Source organism: Pagrus major, chromosome 5 (assembly GCF_040436345.1).
Source record: "Pagrus major chromosome 5, Pma_NU_1.0".
NCBI classification, from domain to species: Eukaryota; Metazoa; Chordata; class Actinopteri; order Spariformes; family Sparidae; genus Pagrus; species Pagrus major.
This window is the reverse complement of record NC_133219.1, coordinates 34,962,937-34,982,858: the sequence shown is the minus strand read 5'-3', so window position 1 is coordinate 34,982,858 and position 19,922 is coordinate 34,962,937. Positions and strand designations below refer to the sequence as shown.

At 39.1% G+C, this 19,922-nt stretch overlaps 2 protein-coding genes across 5 annotated transcripts; one reads left to right on the top strand and one right to left on the bottom strand.

The window, feature by feature from the left end:
* Positions 1-694: 694 nt before the first annotated feature.
* On the top strand, positions 695-9,078 carry golm1 (golgi membrane protein 1). 4 transcript variants are annotated; one of them, XM_073465571.1, is made up of 11 exons: positions 695-907; positions 2,208-2,349; positions 3,322-3,501; positions 3,700-3,754; positions 3,885-3,987; positions 4,114-4,237; positions 4,370-4,523; positions 4,709-4,936; positions 5,144-5,305; positions 5,467-5,559; positions 6,161-9,078. In XM_073465571.1, exons 2-10 carry the CDS (start codon positions 2,221-2,223, stop codon positions 5,556-5,558), a joined length of 1,227 nt encoding a protein of 408 aa, XP_073321672.1. In that variant the 5' UTR covers positions 695-907; positions 2,208-2,220; the 3' UTR covers position 5,559; positions 6,161-9,078. The 4 variants fall into 4 exon arrangements, with proteins under 4 accessions (XP_073321672.1, XP_073321670.1, XP_073321669.1 ...); XM_073465569.1 differs by having other exon boundaries at positions 4,367-4,523; positions 6,166-9,078; XM_073465568.1 differs by having other exon boundaries at positions 697-907; positions 4,367-4,523.
* A 426-nt stretch (positions 9,079-9,504) lies between these two features.
* On the bottom strand, positions 9,505-19,735 carry naa35 (N-alpha-acetyltransferase 35, NatC auxiliary subunit). Its single transcript, XM_073465567.1, has 23 exons — positions 19,642-19,735; positions 18,071-18,199; positions 17,921-17,954; positions 17,472-17,586; positions 17,196-17,270; positions 16,569-16,736; positions 16,404-16,470; positions 16,233-16,276; positions 16,072-16,122; positions 15,456-15,539; positions 15,172-15,286; positions 13,644-13,822; positions 13,447-13,506; positions 13,159-13,265; positions 12,917-12,983; positions 12,489-12,587; positions 12,077-12,255; positions 11,821-11,957; positions 11,363-11,430; positions 11,131-11,271; positions 10,880-11,002; positions 10,501-10,581; positions 9,505-10,251 (listed from the first exon to the last, which is right to left on the bottom strand). Exons 2-23 carry the CDS (start codon positions 18,189-18,191, stop codon positions 10,192-10,194), a joined length of 2,175 nt encoding a protein of 724 aa, XP_073321668.1. The 5' UTR covers positions 18,192-18,199; positions 19,642-19,735; the 3' UTR covers positions 9,505-10,191.
* Between the last annotated feature and the right edge of the window lie 187 nt (positions 19,736-19,922).

Below are 19,922 nucleotides of genomic sequence, written 5' to 3'. Positions count from 1 at the left end.
ATGTGTTCAAAGGGAAGATATCAGCAGCCTAACTTATTTCTTGGTGGATATTTAGTGTTTGGAATGACTAGACTTGTTTGTAGTCTACAGCCAATTATGTTTCGTATATTTTGTAATCGTGTGTTTACAACGATAATGCATTAAAATGTAATTTTCCCCATGTATGCGATCTTCATCGGCTCATTGTGATTGTGATGCAGGAGTACATATGACAACCCATAGTTGTGTGCTTAAGATCTTAAGTTGTTGAATCATAAATCATTATGTTATCATAAAAAGTAGTCTGGGCAAATATTTTAACACAAATTACCTATCAGTTGATTTTTATTTATTGTTAATTTCTGTATTTTTTATTCTAAAATAGAAAATATATTTAAAATATCGTGTTTATTTATTTATTTTATTCCATTTTAAAGTAAATATTAAGTCCAAACATTTTCAGGTACACCGGGCCTGTATAGTTGCCCGTGATGCCTTCAAGTGCTCTCTGTAAACTATAAAATTCTGTAATAAGATGGTCGAACAATCAAATGCCTTGACATCAAAATAATAATATGGACTCTAGTAGATATCCAATCCTGTCACTTCACCTAGAAATGAATCTCACAGACGCACTTTGTACATTAGATGTATGTTTTTAAAGTTATTTTATCACTGAAATGATTGTGTACACCAAAATGTATTTTTTTTCTTACAGCGTCCAAAGGCAGCATCCGACTCAGGCACAACACAGAGGGAGTCAGTCTGCTGTTTGTATGGAAATAATGAACACGAGCTAACACCCTCGCGGAAATGCGCTGATAATTATCGAAGAAACGCGACCAGATAGTGATTTAAATCACCAAGTATCACCACATCCACTGGGCACAACATTCAGTTCCTGTTTCGTGACTCTTGAGTCCACTGGGTGAGTAGATAGTCTAGCTAATAGCGTTAGCTAAATGCTAACGACGCAAACGTTAGCTTGCAACGTAGAGTGACAACGCTGGTTGTGTTACGACTTGAATGGCTAAATGTTGCTTAGTTTCTTGCCCTTTTTTTAAAATCAGGTTGGCTGTTATTTTTTTAATAAGTGAGACTCTAACATATGTCCTCTACACAACCAGTAAGTCTGTGTGATGACTGTTAACACCAGCTTTAGCTGCACAAGCTCACTCCTGACCTAAATTCAGCTTATCGATCATACGAGAGACCTTTTGGCTTGTTGTTTAATTGTAACAGCGGCATTAGAAAAGACGAGGCTCGGCCCCGGGGCTGCAAAACATGTTTAACCTGCTGCCGTCGGGCCTGTGCTGTGATTTGGTAGCACACACCAACATTTTTCTTCATCCCATCCAAGTGCTTGTTTGTAATCTTGAACTGAGGTGACTCCCTTTGGCCACCCTAACGTGACTGGGAGTCGTCGACATTTAATATCAGCATCGGTAGCAAGCTAAATCTAGACACCCCTTTCTCCTGAGTTAAATCACAGCTGATTCAAGATATGACATTTAACGTTATCTCTTTGTGGTTATGATTTATAACCATCGTTTTAGGATTCTGCAATGGCGTCTGTTTGTATGTTTAGTCCGTGAGAAGTCAGTCATTTTAGTAAGTTATTTACATTTTTCCATGGATCATTTGCATGGTGCAGGGAAAGGCAGGGTTGGGCATATTAGTTACATGGACAGCATGCATGGCCACCACCAGACAATCTGATACTGTGCAGTGAAGTGAGAGTATGTTGTCTGTTTATGTGTGAAGAGCTGTTGTGTTTTAGCCCCCATGGGTCCCTGGGAATGTGTCCTTTCCCAGCAACCTGCAGACATGTTTAATTGAGTCAGCATTGTTAGGGACAAACTGAGATCTTCTCTCTGTCCCATTGTGTTGAGCAGAGACTGTACAACTTTAACATGTGGCTGTAATGTTTGTGCACATAATGTTTGTACGCGTGCATCAAAGTTGCATCTCTGTATGGTTAGACATTTCCTGTACTTGTTTTTCTGTTTTGTTCTTTTTACCTGAGCTTGCCTACCTACTTGCAGGCCTGACAGTGAGCTTTTTGTTTGTTAATAATCAACCTCCTTAATCAATTAAACTCCTTAAATGACCTTAGCCATAGTATCAGCAACAATTATCCTCATGTCTGCCGACGAATTTTTAATTGTAATTCAGAGTTTACAGAGTGCTCACAGTTCTCACCCTGGCTCTGGTTTGTGTGTGTCCAGTTTCTAGTCAGCTATGGGTGGGCTGGGAAACGGCCGTCGTGGAGGAAGATCACCCCCTCTGATGATTGGCGCTCTAATCGCCTGCATCCTGGTTCTGGGCTTTAACTACTGGGTGTCCAGCTCCCGTAACCTGGAGCTACAGGTAGGTTAATCTGTATGTGTGTGTGTGTTTCTGTGCTTTCACAACCCTGAGCTTCCAGCATTTGCCTAACCTTGATACATTTACAATTTAAATGCTGTGTAATTTTTGAAAAGTTAGTGGTTATTTCCTGACTTTTTTGATGCATATCCGCAACACGGATGCATGATTCCCTTCTGCAGAAGTTAACCTTATCAGTTCCTCATTTGGGCTCCAGTTTTTTTTTTTTTTCTGTTGGAAAGCTCATTTTGTAGGTTATGTAATATGCTTTTACAACTGTGGAAACGGGAATATACTTTTTTTTTTACTGTGCAGGGCGGGGCTGCCCAAAGTGGGACCCGCAGGCCAAAGTTGGCCTGTCATATGGTTCACTTTGGCCCGCAGATGTTTCTAGCAAAGAAAAATACCAAAACAAAATCAAAAATATTATTTGAATCCATATTTATTCTGTTATTTTTGTGTGAGATAAAATGCTTTGTTAATATGTTCGGCTATAGATTATTTTTCATAATCTGAGCATGGCAGTGACATTTTGTGCAGGAATTCAGTCAACTAGAATACTAGGGATATTGGGATACTTTAGTGTTTTTACATGATTATTTATTCTGTGACATATCGCATTTTTATTTTGTGTTTTGTGAATATCTTTGGTCCCCAAACATAATGCGACACATTTCATTTGACTTTTATCGCATATCCATGCACACGCATATATGCACCCATGACCCATGAAGTTTCAGTTTTGGCCCTTGAAGGGAAAAAGTTTGGGCACCACTCATCACGGGGTTAAGTGGAATTGAGAAGAAACATAAAACACAGCCAGTATGCTTCATATTTTGTCATTATAATCTTGAGTTTCTATCAATACCCAGTGTTTTAGTTATGTCCTCCTCTATTTAAATATTATGAATAAGACACACATGAATCATCTTAAAAAAAATTAAGTTTAACCCTCTTTGTGTGTGTCTGATATAGACTAAGCTGTACGAGTTGGAAGGCCAGGTGCGACGTGGAGCAGCAGAGCGAGGAGCAGCGGAGTTGAGGGAGACTGAGTTCCGGGAGGAGATCCAGAGACAGAAGGAGCAGCTAAACCGCATAGAAAACCTCTACAAGAGCAAGCTGGAAGGAGCCCAGAACGTCTGCAACCAAGAGAAGGTAAACAAAACAAACCACACTCGGAGTTTTAAATTCAGTGGGAACAAATGACACATGTAACGGCTGTCTGTAAACTGCAGAGCAATTTGGAGGGGGTGAGAACACCATTTGACCTCTTCCTTCCTGGTTCACACTTAAATAACATGAAAAGTTGACACACACTGTGGACATTGAGAGACATTGTGTTTTTTCTTCTAGGGCACACTGCAGCTGAACATTTCCTCCAGCACCAAAACCATACAGGAACTCAAAGGTGACAAATTTGACATTTAACCTCCATGTCTGAAAAATGAATTGCATTAACAGCCAATTAGAGCTCATTAGAAAATAAAATAACTTGGTTCTTTATGTAGCTCTTAATGTTTTGTGTGTCTGTACTGTAGGTCAGCTGAATCAGCTTAACGATGACCTGGGCAAGCTTCAGAAGGAGCTGCAGGGTTGCCAAGGCAACATCAAAACCCTTAACAACAAACTCACATATGACATGTAAGAAAAAGACTACATCACTACAACTTCATATACATCATATAGACGTGAACTGCCATTGCCATCATGAATTGCCTCAGTGCAGAAAATATATATGAGACCGTGTGTGTTTGTATACCTGTGCAGGACCCATTGTCACTCCCAGGTCCTGTCCCAGAAGGAGTTGTGTGATGAGAGAGTGGCCGCTGTTAAACTTGAAGTTCAGAAGAAAATGGAGAAGCTCATTCTTCCTCCAGCTGTCTCCTCACAGGTACAATGACTTAAAACCAGAGTTACTCCACCAGATTGGTGTCTACTGAAGTAGCAGGCTTGTTTAAAAAGTGTCTGTCCCTGATGGTGTAGTAATAGTAATGTTGTATATGATGTATTAATTCCTCAGCAGGCCACTGCAGTGAATGGAGCAGTGAAAGAGGATGGACCAGTCATGGCTGATGCAGTTAAGATGGCAACTGTTGTAAGCCACACGCCGAGTGTCTCTCAGCCCAAAGAAAATGAACCACCTGAACTACTGACCAATGAGATCATTGAGGACAAAGGTAAAAGACATGGATGACCTGGTGGATCAGTCTACCTTAATTTTACACATAACATCATGCAATGGCACCAATATTCATGTATGTGCATATTGTCTGTATTTATATCTGTACATATCTTTATTCAGACTTCAATAACAAGTGTGCGCTCTCATATTGCCCTTGCCTTCTTCCTTGTTATTTCACAGGTCCGGATGCCACAGCAGACCTGACTCCAGCTAAGGATTTCTCTGATGTCGAGTCCCCGTCTCTTCCCTCAGCTGCTGCAGTCAAGCAGGACATTTTGCCACCACCAGTGGGAGCTGTAGCAACAGAAGAGGGTGAGGCAGAGACCAGCAAACTTGTGAAGAATAATCTGACTGATGATAAAGACATGGAGCTGATGGATGTTCATGAAGAGGGCGCCCAGACAGAAGGTAAAGAACTCACACATTGAACACATGAGTGCTTGTGTTTTCCTATCTTATTGGCTACCGCTGGTTTGAGGTCTAATAGTGGCCAATAGAAAGTGTTCCCTATTGAAAGCAGTGAACTAGTTGGTTATTTCTATCCAGACATTCTCAGTGAAAAGAATGTGAATGTTTTAATAAAATGAAACAACAATTTGGTCATGCTGCCAAAAGCAGACCCTGGGATGGAAGGCATGCTGACTGGCAAGGTGAAGGCAGATGAGACTCCTGGTGGTCAGAAGACTGAAGAGCCAGAGGATTATGATGCAGAAGAGCAAGGAGAGGGTGGAATCGATACGGACAAACAACAGCAAAACAAACGGCCTGAAAGTTTAGGTATGTATGCCTGTATAGATTAAAACAGAAACAGTTCCACTTTTTGTTTTATCAAAGGTGCAGAGCTAAAATTTGAAAGAGGGATAGTTAATAACAAATGCTCTGTACTTTAGAGATTTGTGCGTGATTGATGTTAATAACCACATTGTGCCTTCTGATAGACTTGGAGCAGGAGCTGGCTGACTATAACGGGGATGATGAGAACGAAGGAGAGTTTGAGGCAGACAAACAAGCTGAACTTGCTCAAGTCTAAGGTATGCACCAAAACACACACAGACACCTGCATCACTGACATTCACTAGCTTTCATGGTTGTAGCTCGGACGTTTGTTCAGTGAAGTATCAAACTATCGTCTGAGGTTTTTCAGTGTTTATTTCATGGCAGCAGATTAAAAACTGTTTAAATAAACTGGCAGTTGTAGGCATTTAAAACTCAACTGTGTGCAATGATAAATCCGATTTTTGGAAAGCATGCAGGTCTATCTGCACTGTAGCTACATGCAGCTAAACCGACAATACAGTATGATGAAGTCAGTCCACACTGGTGATTCAATTAAAAAATACCACCGGAGCTATATAGCGAGTGTTTTTTTTGTTGTAATTTACATATTTTTCAGTCTGTACTTTCAGAATATGCTGCCATGAAATAAACTATTTTAGGGGTTTAGGTCATGTCCATCTTGAATGTTTGCCTACTTGATGACCTTTGTGCCTGATTGCATTTATATTTCCTAAATAAGAGGTTAAGCAGCGTTTTCGATCTTTAACTGTGCTGTAGGCACTGTGTAGCTTCATCAAGGGGTAATATTAACATATATATGCTTGTTATTAACACAAAAGTGATTTTTTCATGCAGGACAGGAGTTGAAAAAGGAGCCCAGGACCAGTTACACACCTCAGCACAACAGGTTAATGCAGCCCTCCAAACACTGAACACAAAACAAACCCAGATGGAAGTTCGACAAAAAGACAGACTCATGACATTTGGTCCGTTGGCTAATTTCATGAGCATTTGCTGCCTGGAATGTCTTTTGTGATCTTAATTCTGTTCTGTACATTTGATCTCATTACATGTAGTCAGATATTTTATCCTTTTCAAACATCAGGTTTTCTGTGTTAGACCAAGAGTATATAAAACTTCATATTCAGTGCACAATATTCTGAAAGAGTCTGAAAAATGCAAATATCTGCCAAGTGTGTAGTGTCATGATTTTCGTTTACATGCATTTTACTGTACACATACAGCTGTGAGATGGTTTTATTACGGTGGTGACTGCTCACAATCATTTCAGTATGTTTAGGTGAAACAAAATATCCAGTACTTCCAAGTACTCTCATATCACCTACTCTTCATCTCTACATCTCAACATGCCTGGAATTCAGCAGATTTTATTTATGTGATTAGATGTTTTGTTTATGTTCACTCTTTAATGATTGTAACTTGAATGAAATATAAGTGCAGACCCTTATAGGGTTATGAAGTGTCAAATATGATCCCAGTGACAGAACTCATCCATCAGAGGGCTCTGCAGCACAGACCTCCTCTCTCTTACAGATTCAACAGCATCTTAAAGAACGCCTCAAGTTGCTCCCGCACAGAGTCTCTCATAGAAAGAATGCTGACTTCAGATCAATGGTCAGTTAATGCAAATGAGGCTTCTCATAAATGCAGCAAATGAAGGAAATGTGCTGAGGTCCTTTTCAGACAATTTAATGTTGATTTGGAAACCGATAACAGCCTCTTCTGATTATCATGTAGCCAAGAAAGCTGAAAAAAGTAAGGCTGGCTTCATAGACATCTTCTGGATTATATATACTGGAGTAACTTTGTCAGGTTTAAACAAACTATATCATGATTGATGTAAATAGACATTTTTAATCAGTGAGAAATCATTCCTGAAGCGTCAGATCAACATCACGGATCAGTAAGACAGAAAACCAGTTTTAGATTATAGTGAAGGGAACAGTTTGGAACATCTCGATGATCTACACTGATTTTATTTTGACGCATGCCTTATCCATTCTGTGTACACCGGTTTCCCCTGCTTCACAGTAGAGGTTGGATGTAGAGCCATGTTACATGTTTACTGGACCTGCTGTGAGTGCTGTAAAAATCACATTGTGGATACTGCCTCTGGTCTGCTGAAGTGAATGAACTGTATATTTTGTGGAGAGAGATTTTTGAGAGTTGCTGTAACATTATGAAGGACGTTTCCTTGAAGCTGGAACAGCACGTCGTGCTTGAAGGCTCCTGCAAATCCAGTAGATGTGAACTATTCAGTAGCTGTGCAAACATGTTTTAGTCCATTCACCTTAAAGCTGAACTAGACTGGACATCGTATGGATGAGCGCAAACATGAACTAATATTAGGCATCAGAAATAATTAATTAATAACAATAATAATAAATTAAAGTAACATTTAGAGACGGGATCTTTTGTTGCCTTGTGTTTTATACAGGACAGATGATTTGTTTAGTTTTCTAGGTACTCTGTTTTATCTAAAAGTGGTGACTTTGACTAAGTAACCACATTTAATCCTTACGTTGTAGTTGTATTGCTGTAATTTCCATAATGCTTTGACATCTCATCCAAGTATCCTGAATCAGATATTCGACGGCTATCTCCCCTTATTTGCTTATCTGAATCTGAGTAATTACAATAAGTGGTGAGAATACAATGAGGGGCGTTATACTGTGCACCTGACTGATACTAAGATGGGGCTTGCAGGAGAGTACTGAAATTTGATCACTGAAAAATCCCCATGTCAGTTTTATCACTCTTTTGATGCATACGAAAACAACTTGATTTTGACTTAATAACAACATATCAAGAAAGAAGCATGTACAGAGATACAGTGTTGATTTTCTCTCAACTCTAAAATTCTCATTAATGGCTTCATAGTTGCAAAAACATGTCATCAAAACTTTTTCATGTGTTTTTTTTAACAATCCAAACAAAATGAAATTATTATATTTTTACAACTTTGGCTTTCCATCAAAAAAAGATGAAAGAAGTTGTTAAAGTACACTCTTTTATTTATGTTTCCTTATAAAATCAGCGTTTTGTTTGATGTATTGGAATAAGGAACAAGTTTTGTGGGTTTACAAAATGCTTGACCACGTGTTTGTTATAACAAAAGAGTCTGTTAGGTCATGGGGGAAAAACGTTTCAGTTCAAAGTCCTCAATCTGGTGACTTTTCATTTGAGGAACACAAAATGAAAAACAGAATTTCACCATAACTTATTTTTCATTTGTGATTATTTGTTTCTTTGAGCCCAGTCATCATATTTATAAGAAACTACACGTGTATGGAATAGGAGTGCTTTTGATGATCTTGCTGAGGAAATATTGTTCCTGATTTTTTTTTTTTTTTTTTTTTTAAGTGTCATTTTATTTTTTTTAAGTTGCTGTTATTTGTTTTCAGTGTAGTCATCTGACACTGCTGACTTTCTTTCGTCAGAGAGCTTTGTCTGCTTATTTGTGTAAAAAAAAGTCCCATTTTCTGAACTACAAGTCTATGTACCTGGAGAGAAAATGTTGATGAAAATGAAATGAATTTTTTATAAATTTGATCTTCTGTTTTTGTTGATTTCATGTGTTTGAATTTGTATTTTATTTTGAACTGCTGAACAAATTTGTGAAAGGTTTAAATAATCATAGGCTTTATTGATGAATATAGAGAATAAAAAATGTTTTTATTACCACAATAAGGACAATAATGTGTTTTTTATGTGCGGTTTGTTGCTTTGTAATAAATTGTAAAAACATGAAACATAGCAGGGGCAAATTACATGCATGGTCATAATAATGGCATACCTTTCCAAATACACACTGAACACTATAAAGGGGAGTAATAGTAACATAAAACAATTATTCACAAGTATGTGGATGAGTTATGAGAATGAAAATGCTTATTGGATTATTGCATTTTCATTTTATTTTATACTCAAATATTACCTACATATGTGGAAAATTATAATTTAATTGTGGAATTACATTCCCAAATTTACATTATTGTAATATTGTCCCCTATGGGCTTCCATACTTTAAGCAGTGTTTTTAATACACACCACAACACAGTAAGTTGCAGTTGGTAAACCAAAATATACAAATATAAAAAGATGTTTTTTCACCTTAGATTTTTGTGCCCTAAACATTTTTTTTATTGTCTGAAAATGTAATTAATTCAACGACAGAATAATAATACCACAGGAAAGACATTTTATTGTGTTCTTGTGACGGCTGTAGCTTTTCAGTCCTCTCGAGTTGCTGGTAGTATTGATTTAAAGCAGTGCAGACGGTTCACAGGCCTGGAAAGTATCTCTACAGTACCCTTCCTGTAAAGTTGTGAATTCAAGATCTCTAACACATGAAACTGGTGCTGTACGAGGTATGACACGATACTGTAGTCTTTTCAGGCTCAACATTTTCATTCAGATGAGCACATAAATACATAGAAAGCATATTTCATATGTTTGAATGATATGCACCCATTGTCATCACAGCTGCTGTGGAGGCAGCATATAAAAATTTTAATTAGCCAGTTCTTTACTCAAAAGCACCTCGACTTATGTCCGACTCTCACACGCACACACACACGCAAAGCAAACATACACGGATGCAGATGTGGATATATTGTCATTTAGGTCCAGTTGTGAGTTCTCTGGTCTGGTTTCTTGTGTCACATCTTTCATTCAGGTGGGAAAAAAAAAATGGGTGTATGAAACACACCTTTACACAACCTTACAGTTAGGTGTATCAGACAGATTGTTCAGACATGGACTGGATCAGGGTCATTGCACACTTGTTCAGCTGCAGGAACGTTCTTTATGGCTGAAGGTCTTCATGATGACTCACTCGGAGCAACTCGTGCAGCAGAGCAGAATCAGATGATCTTGACCACAGGGAAGTACTTGTGAGCTGAGAAGTCAAATTCTGGGAGCACCTGGGGATGCACAAATTTGGCATTTTACTCCAACAAACAAAGTTTTCCCGATGTGGAACAGCTGTCACAAAAGACTGTAACCAACATTAAGATAAGCCTTTCACAATGCATGTCCATCAAACACCACCATATAAGCATTACCCACTTTTAAAGCACTTGTCTCAAGATTAGAATAACTTTTATATCTAATAAAAATGAACAATCTTTTTTTAACTGGTTCCACAAAAACAAGGTGTTTTGTTGTGTTACCTTGGTCTCCTTCTTGTGCCCTCCAGCCAGGAGCTTCATGACTACAATGTTAGGCTTGGCCACCTTCAGTATACGGTTAACCTGTAATAAATCATTAACTGGTTATTGATAGTTGAGAACAATAGAAAAGGTACAAACAGACTATTTAAATGACATATTGTGAAATGATTTAACAAGTAGCACAGGTGAAGATGAAAAAAAATCTTTTCAGGAATAGATTATTAACATTAAAAACTAAATGAGTTTGGCATGTCATTATGGATCCCACTTCTTTCCTCGAATAAGACCCACTACTCTGCCTGGTCTTAGCGCGAAAAGCATTGGGATCCATTAAAACATGGGTCTGGCATTTATTTTACAATAGTTAACACTTCCTGACCTCAGGGTCTGGGCTGGGCACATTTTCTAAGATGAGCTTGGCCTGCTGGAAGTGTTTGCTGGCAGCCATGTAGAGGTCAGCGGAGCCTGGTGGAGGATTGTACTTCTTCAGATCGGACATCTCCTGGAGGTGACGGAAGAGAGCAGGGAAATTGGAAAGCAAGTGAGATAAAGGGGAAAAAAAAGGAAAAATGGAAAAGATAAAATGTGATGACAGAAATATAATGAGTGGAGGAGACTCTGTTCTAGTACCTTGAACTGGATGTAGTGCACAGGTGGGGGTGTGACCACGCTGTTGAAGGGGGCGAAACGATGCTCATAGCGAACCTGCTCGCTGTCCAACTCAAACTGAGGCTTACGCACCTTCCCGTCCATATCCAGAGCTACCATGGTCTGACGAGGCAGAGAGGAAGGACAATGCTGCAGTGCGAGTAATAAACAGGAGAGAAGACGGCTCAGAAGCAAAGTTATACTGATGTCCTACCTTATACATGCCAGCGCACATGTTCTGGTATGCTTGACTCATGGTAATCTCCTTGCTGAGAGGACGAACTGTAGGGGGAACCAAAGCATGACGTTAGTAAGATGAGCAGTAAAGCTTTTATATTAAGGTCCTTGTAATAAGTTATAGTTAATAGGTAATAAGGCCCTCATAAGTCCTTTTAAGACGTTATTGACATTATTATTTGTACGACTATGTAAGTTTTAAAAATAGCATCATACAGTAGAGACATTATTGTGGGTTTATAAGACTTCATGAGTTTCTTAAATTGTTTAAGACTGCATTAAAACACATCTGATTATAATGTCATTGTTAAAACCTTACTGAGCTTTGTTGTTGCTTTATTAACATGAATAGCTTACTGTGATTATTAACTTAATTATGCATTTATTAGCAGTTAACATTGCCCTTTGCAGCTACTGGTTTAAAAGCGAGCGTACCTTTTTTCTTCTTCTTGGTCTTTTTGCTGCTGCGTCCTTTCAGCTGCTCTTCCAGAATCCGCTCCTCTGCCATCTGAGACGAGTCGGCTCTGCTCAGAGTGGACATCAGCCATGCGTACAGGAACTCTGACAGGTACCTGCAGTCAAAAACAAACTCATATTCATTCACAGATGAACCAAAGTGCACCTGTAGAGGGATCTGATTGTGTGTGCCTACCGGTTAGAGCCAGTAACAAACCAATGCGTTTGCTCTCACCAGTAGATGTAGTAGTATTCATGCATGCTGTACAGCTCCAGTTCAAAGCCACTCAGCAGGTACTGGATCATGATCCTCAGGTTATGATAGAGGATCCAGGTGCCGAGACAGGCTAGATGCTGTCGCTGAGGCTCAAGTTTCATCAGCAAGCTGTGCAGGGCTGCATCCACCTTCTCTGCCTGAAGAGTGCAAAAAATAGTTGGTTTACAAATGATAAGATCACAACTTCCCCCAGAGTGGTTGAAAGAAAACCACAAAGAAGTTGGCTTTGTACTTGTTCTGGGTTTATATTTTGCATAAATGATGAAGAATAATGATGAAAAAAGGTCAATGGTGTTGAAACTGAATGATTTCTTAACTTCCTTCAAAGAAAACTATTATTGCCAAATAGAAGGAAACAGCTGCAGTTCACCTCGTCCTGCAGCGTGGCAAACTCTTCAAGAATGTGACCCAGCTTGTCTCTCTGTCGAGCCCGGTTGTGTCCATGGATCTGGATCAGACTGCAGAATGGCTGAAAGGGGAATTAACGAGACATAAATAAGCACACAGCTTCACTACATGCCTATTCATGTCAATGATGATAGACAAGCCCATTATCTCAGTGTTGAAATATAAAATAATCCTATAATAGCAGAAGCTAAAAATAGCCTCTGAACAAACTCTCCTTAGAGGCAGCAATTATACATCTCTCCTCCTAAACTATTCACCTCACCTTCTAACTCAACTACTGAAACACACTTATGCTCAAGTGAAAGCAGCCCATAAAGTTCGATGAGCGACTGAGGTATGAGAATGCAGCAGAGCTAGAGTATATAATACTGAAGAGTAAAGGTAACATACCCTGGAGCAGTGCGTAACAAAGGAGTCAATGTAGTCCTTGGCCTGGTGGTTGTTGAAAAGACAACACCTGGAGAGAGACAGACGCACATAAAATCAGCATCTCCAGGCAAAACAAGCTCACTCAAGAGAGTATGCATATTATAAAAACACACACAGCTCAAAACAAGGTTCAAAATCAACCCCAAAATAATTGCTTAACTTAAAATCTTTCACCTGTTGAGGGTTTAATTGTTTAACCTTACTTGTAGGAGAGGACAGGCGGGCTGACGAAGTATCTCAGAGCATCTTTAATCATGTCTTGCATCAGGTGGGTCCCAAACACTTTCTTATTATCTATCAAAAACGTTGTCTGGATGTAGGAAGACAAACTGGTTAGTTCTCATACACTGGGTTACAAACAGATGTGTTTTTACTAAGATTATATTATCGCTTCCATAAGTTTTATTGTTTTTTACATGTATATAAACTCCTAAAAACGGGAAGCAAAGCAGTGAATTTCAGATTCAAAATGTCAATTATTATTAACTTACCTGAAGAAGAGATCTAGAGAGCACACAGGGAGACTGTTCACTGAACTCACAGAAGAAGTCCTGGTAAGAGCACAAAGACAATATTCATATGCCTTCATCATTGGCGCGATACTTAAAATTTGGTATATAAATTCCACATTATGTACCAAATTTGGGCATAAACATAATGGAATAGCAATCTGGACTTGTGTGTTTACCAGTATGCCATGCAGGTTGGTGGTGTTGATCACGTCACACACAGTCTTGATGCGTTCTATGAGTTTGCCAAAGTAGGCCACCATGTCCTCCCTCTTAATGATCTTGGCGTAGCGAGGAAAGGTGGGCGGCAGCAATCTCTGGTTTACCAGGGGCTCAAAGCCCATCATGATGGGATGGTCTGCAGCATACACAGAGTAAAAAAAAGGTTAACATGGGTCACATTTAGTAATTATAAAGTAATCTTCCCCTAGAGGCTGCCTCAGCTAAATGTAATAAAGCAAGATAAAAATTAATTGAAGTTTTTTTTAGCTCTGTGTCTGGAAATTCACTGAGGTGGAGAAGGTACATTTAGTGTGCAGCATATGATGAGTACTTAACTGGTTGGCTGGAGAGCAAAAATGTGAATAATATATGCATAATTTAGTTGTTCTGAGTAATTTCCAAACTGAGCAGCTGTGGTGTTTGTGTCAAACTACTGTGTCTAGGTCAGTGCATTTGTGTGTGTTATTCCATTTTTACACCAAATTAGCACGCATGTGCAGGTTTTTAAATGTGGGTAAACCTACTAAAAATAGACAAATGACTTCTTTCCCATTGCTAGTGGACGAGTTTGCCTCTTTCTTTTTCTTTTTCTTGTGTGTCACATTCAAAGTCACAAACCCACCAGAAAAACAGGGAACAGTAGAAAGCAGCTGGTCATATATCTCATCAGACTAAATCCAGAAGACATTAAACTTGTTTTTAGAAAGTCTTAGTCAATAACATAATGAACCATACACATCACTTTTTCCAGAGTTGATGATGGAAGTGGCTGAGGAGTGACACATCTTGCTTCTTTCTCATCTCTGTTGAGAGATGCATATGCACCGCATATGGGCACTGACATTGAGGCTGGTGACAATGTTAAAGTGGTTCCTTTATATCCTTTCCTTCCGTCTCTCTCCTTGAACAGAGACGGATGGAAAAGTACTTCCGAACTTCAAAAAGTGTCACAGCATCACACCCGAAAAGGGGAGAAATTAGCATGTGCACCAGGGTGTCATGTTTCCATCACAGCTGCTCAGAGCTGAAACCGATAAACACCCGTGACAACTGGAGCGTCATTTTACAGGGATGTGAATGTTGATTGTACCACAAAGAGTTTTCAGCTGGTTATGTAACAGTCTCAGTTTACACTCCATATGACCCGCATTAGCAAACAACACCATCTGCTAGAAGATTGGCCATTTCTCCGCAGTTATTATAGTCACACTTAATGCCTGACACTTGATCGATTCCAATTTATACAGATCAGGTAAGCCATAAAAATCAAGTTCTGAGGATGACTTGAGGAGTCTCACAGCCTGAGGAAGGAAGCTGCTCCGTCGTCTGATAGTACAGCACAGCACTAAAAGTTTGTTTTGGTTCAAGGCCTCCAGGGGCCGCTAGATTCGACGAAAAAATGAAAGTTCCTCTTAGCTGCTTTAAAGACAAAAGCCAGATGTTAGTGGTTCTTTTTGTCCACTATGAAAAGGTTATTAGTTTTACCTCCTTTAGTGGTGTCATTCTGTGATTGGATGCCATGCTGAATACTGGAATGAATAGCTGATAAGAGGTCAGCTGCCTGAGCCACAAGCTTTTGGGCCTCGCAAACCGAGCTGGTCTAAAAAGATAAACAGACACAACCATAAACAAACACACACATGAACATGAAGAAGATAACTACCAATTTAACAAACAAGTGCCTTAAAGTGCAAAAAAACCCTTTAATTAAAAGAAGAACATCTGAAAATACATGTGATGTCATTACTTCCTGTCTGATTGTTCATTACCTCTTTCTTGGTAAAGGTGATCAGTGCTGTCAGTAGAAGGCGCGTGAACTTGATTCTATTGAAGAGTGCCAAAAACTGCTGATGCTGGAAAAACAAAGAGTAGGAACATTTAACATGCTCACGTGTACAAAGCTAATAATACACATACTTCCTAATTTGTCTTTGAAGCTCCACAAGGCACAAGAAATCACAAAAGGCGGAATTTTAGTCTTTTTACGACCACCCAGTCCATTTTTGGGTCGGATTTCGTTCTTTATTATTATTACTGTAACAGCTGGAAATTCCAGAGTAGACTCTCAAAAGGTCATATAAGTCCCACAATCTGATAGACGGATGGAAAACAAATTATAACAGGCAGAGGTTGAGAAGGAGGCTTCAAGGTTTAGTTTGTGGCTGAAATAATATTAGGCTTCATTAATGAAGACCAGTGACATAATCTGATTTTATACCTGTAGTCCGATGTATTGTATGTTGAAACTGAAACCACATGAGTCATATGCAACTTGTGTTTAGCTTTCAGATTGTCTAAAAAAGATATTCCAAAAACATGCCTCCAACAAAAACAAATAAATCTGCAGTAAAAACCCCACAGACATGCAGAATTGACCTGACTCACCTCCAGCTCAACCTCCGGGTTTCGCTGCTCTCCCTGTCGACTGCGTGTGCTCTGAGGCAGTAGCAGAGAAACCAATAAACAATGTAATACTCAGCTTATGTATCAGCAGTATTTTATTAATATTTTAAAGATTGAAGCTTAAACTGGACAAGAACAAATACCTTTACTTTTCTCTGCAACTCATCTTCCACATCTTTCAGCATACCTGGTAGGAGAGAGAGAGAGGACATCAGCTACACGTGTTCCTCTGAACTAACAGTATGAATCTGTAACGGCCTCACTTGTTCACAGTATACGTGAAGCTGGAGACTTAATGACCCATAATGCAGTACCTGTTACCCGCAGGTCTGTGACATTATTGGCCATCTTGAAGCCATAGGTCATGGCCTGGAAATCCTCCTGCAGACAAATATGAGATAAATCATCATTAAGACATAAATATGACACCAAGAACAGGCACACACTGACTGACAGAAGGACAAGGGAAAGTTGCTTACCTCCTCAAACACAGCAGCTTTGTTGACTTTCTCTCGTGCAATGTCACACACCTTCAGGATGCCCAGGGCAAAGGCTTTGAGGGCCGGCTCCTCTATCAGGTCGGGGTTATGGACGTAAAGACAGGTGAACACAGTCTGTGCCAGGGAGTGACCCTCCAGCCATGTGATCTAGGAATAGGAATACAAACATACACTCATGACTAATGGTATCCCGCAGTGGTGTGGATCTAAATTTCAGAGGGCTTCAGTGACTATGAAGTCAGAACACCATTTTTAATTCAGGTTTGTTTTGTTGTTGATTGTGGGTTCAGGAAAAAAGAAAAAAGGATTGGTGAACATTAGAGATTGACTTGCCATAGTGATGACTGAATATATAAAACAGCTGTGAGGTGTAAGTATAAATTAAAAACATGTAAATTTGCCATTTTTGTATCTTCAAGTGAAGTGATAAACGCTCAAATTCAGCAAAAGTTCAGAGAATCCAGTGACCTCCATTAACAGACTGACTCTGTACACTCTCTTTGACATGCATGTGGTGGGATGCTAATCAAAAGAGAAAATTTGCCCTTCACAGGTCAGTCATATGCAAATCTATCCAATGTTTATGTATTAGAAACTGAAACTCACCAAACAGCAGAAACATGTGTCTATGATGCCGATGAGTTCAGGAAGACTAAGATCTTTCACCTTGATGGCACCTTCCTACAAGACAACACAAGAGAGCCATACAGATTATGTAGAACCAGGTGGGTAATCAAACTGTTTGAATTAAACAATATTAATTAAATTAGAGAATGCATTCAGAGTTTCACATTTAAAAGCAAGAAAATTAGGCGTTTTATCTTATCACTTGAGAATTCACTGATTGCATTGTGTGTCAGTGTCAGGTCAGTGGTTCTGTACCTTGATAGCTTGTTCAAAGTTGAGCACTTTCCTGTTGACCTGGTTTCCAATCATTCCTGCATCCATTTTAGGATCCATCATCTCTATGGCTGACATGGCCTCAAACAGACCAAACCTGCCACAAAAACATAACATTACTGTCTGGTTTGGATGTGTGTTTACAAAGGGTTCATTTTTACCGATGATGATAATTGTGGACTGATCAATAGATGTTTATGCCAAGAAATTACAAGGATTTGGTCTTTCACTGCAATTACTCTATTTTGTCAATGCTATGAAGTCTCTGAAACAGTATCTAGACTCTCTGTTGAGGTCTGTGCGAATCAATTTTTCAGCTGGCAGGCTGACTCATCTCGTCACCGAGCAGTCAGTAGAAAATGTTTTTTGGTAAATTGAGCGAACTGACCCTTTAAAGTGTGAGTCTGCAAAAAGCATTTTGACCTACTCACAGTTTGTCATGAAGCAACTCTCCAAGATTCAACTCTGCATGAATAAAGGATGAGGACAAGGAAAGAGAAAGAAGAGGAACACGTCAGTTCCTTTTTTAAACAGCACACATACAACTCCCACACGCAAGCAGTCAAGAGCAGAGCCCGTACCTTTGCATGCACCCTTGAATTCATGTGTAATGTCAACCCAGTTGGCATTGTTCTTCATCTTTTCTGGGATACCCAGCCCCCAGCCAGCATCATCATCCTCAACTGCTGACTTCATCACCATGGTGACTACTAAAGAGAAACACAGAGAACCAAGACAAAGCGTTCAGAATATTACAAAATATCTGCCACCCCAAACATTTTGTAACCAGCAGAAAACATGACACAATTTCATGACAATATGAGTTTGGCCTGATTGCGAAACAGATCGTGTCAACCTGACATTTTATGATTTATAAGTGAAAATCCAGCATTGTATGGTCGGCTTAAGTCACGTGTCAGCCTTTTTAGACCCTCTGGTCTCGTAGTGCTGCCAGTGTTAAACAGTTGGCTTTCTTTACATGTTTATCAATCAAGAACTGGAAAAACAGACATTTACATTCACACAATAATTTACTACATTCCTTTAACCGTTGGAATGTTCAGTGGAGAAACCAGTCTGCAAACACTGCTGGCTGATCAAGCTTTTAAAATACCATGCAATCTGTACAGTCAGGTTACAAGTGTAGGCTTGATCTGGATGTGACGTCCATGGTAATAATGTTTTCAAGGCTCATTTATATGGAATTGCATTCATACCCTTTCCATGGCATCTAAACATCATTCAAAAACATCACATATAAAGGCAATACGTATTCATTGATATTCATATTTTACATGCAGATGTGATGATGTGAGAGCAAACAGCCATTTAGCCATTTAACTATTTATTTGCTGGATGTTCTTTTAACTTGTACTTTTTCCAACTTGAGCTCCACTCCTGAAAAGCCGGACATGTGGTGTATTATGATGTAGGGAATCATTAGAGGATTAACATCATGCTCTGTGACCAAGACATGACATGAGAGGCTCAAATTAGAGCCTTAAAAAGGTATAAATTGCACCCTTGAGTGCACTGGAAATTCTCAACATTCAAACCAAGAACATGCTGGATTTCTGTAATGACTGATTCATTCATCTTTAACTGATATATAGCACATCTCTCAGATGTTGCTGAGAACATTTTGATAGAAATTTAGTAACTGAGCTAAGAAGCAAATAACTGCAGCCAGTGACATGTGTGTAATATAGCATAATGAAATCGATTTAACCTGATCACACACAGATACAATAATCAGGGCATAAACAAGATACTGACGCATTTCACTGAAAGTGAACTCAGCTAACAGTTACATGTAAAAAAAAAAAACCAAAAACAAAACACGAGAATAACAGTCGTTCAGCTTATTTGAGTTAACCTAAATATGTACCGTTTACAAAAACGTACAAAACAGTAAAGTCAGTTCTGGTTACTCATGCATGGTACTAAAAAATATGAGATGCATAGGACACGTTAGCTAGCTAACATCAACGTCAAAGTAGCTTGTAAAACCGGGCGCTAACAAGCTAATGTTGCCCACAGTGTGAATAAATCCTGACTATCATCGGTTAGCAGGTTATTCAATTTAATCATGTACGCAAAACACAAATATTATTATCAGAAAGCCACATTTTCGTTGTAAATCAGCACGTACCTCAGTATTGTGTATTGACCATGTAGCTAATAAAGCTCCCTTCAAAGACTGTATAGATCGGCGCATAAATTAAACGTCATAGGCCACTGTCAACCCAGGTGGGAGTGGACTGGGAAATGTAGTCTTCCTATGTCGTAATGAGCAGTTCATCGTTTTGAACATGCCGAGCGCGGCTATAAATCCATCTTGATGACATATTTTAACGAAGATTAATGTGCACTTGGCTCCTTCTTGAATTTTTCCACCCTCGTGAAATTCAAAAGTCAATGTTGTACCTGTAG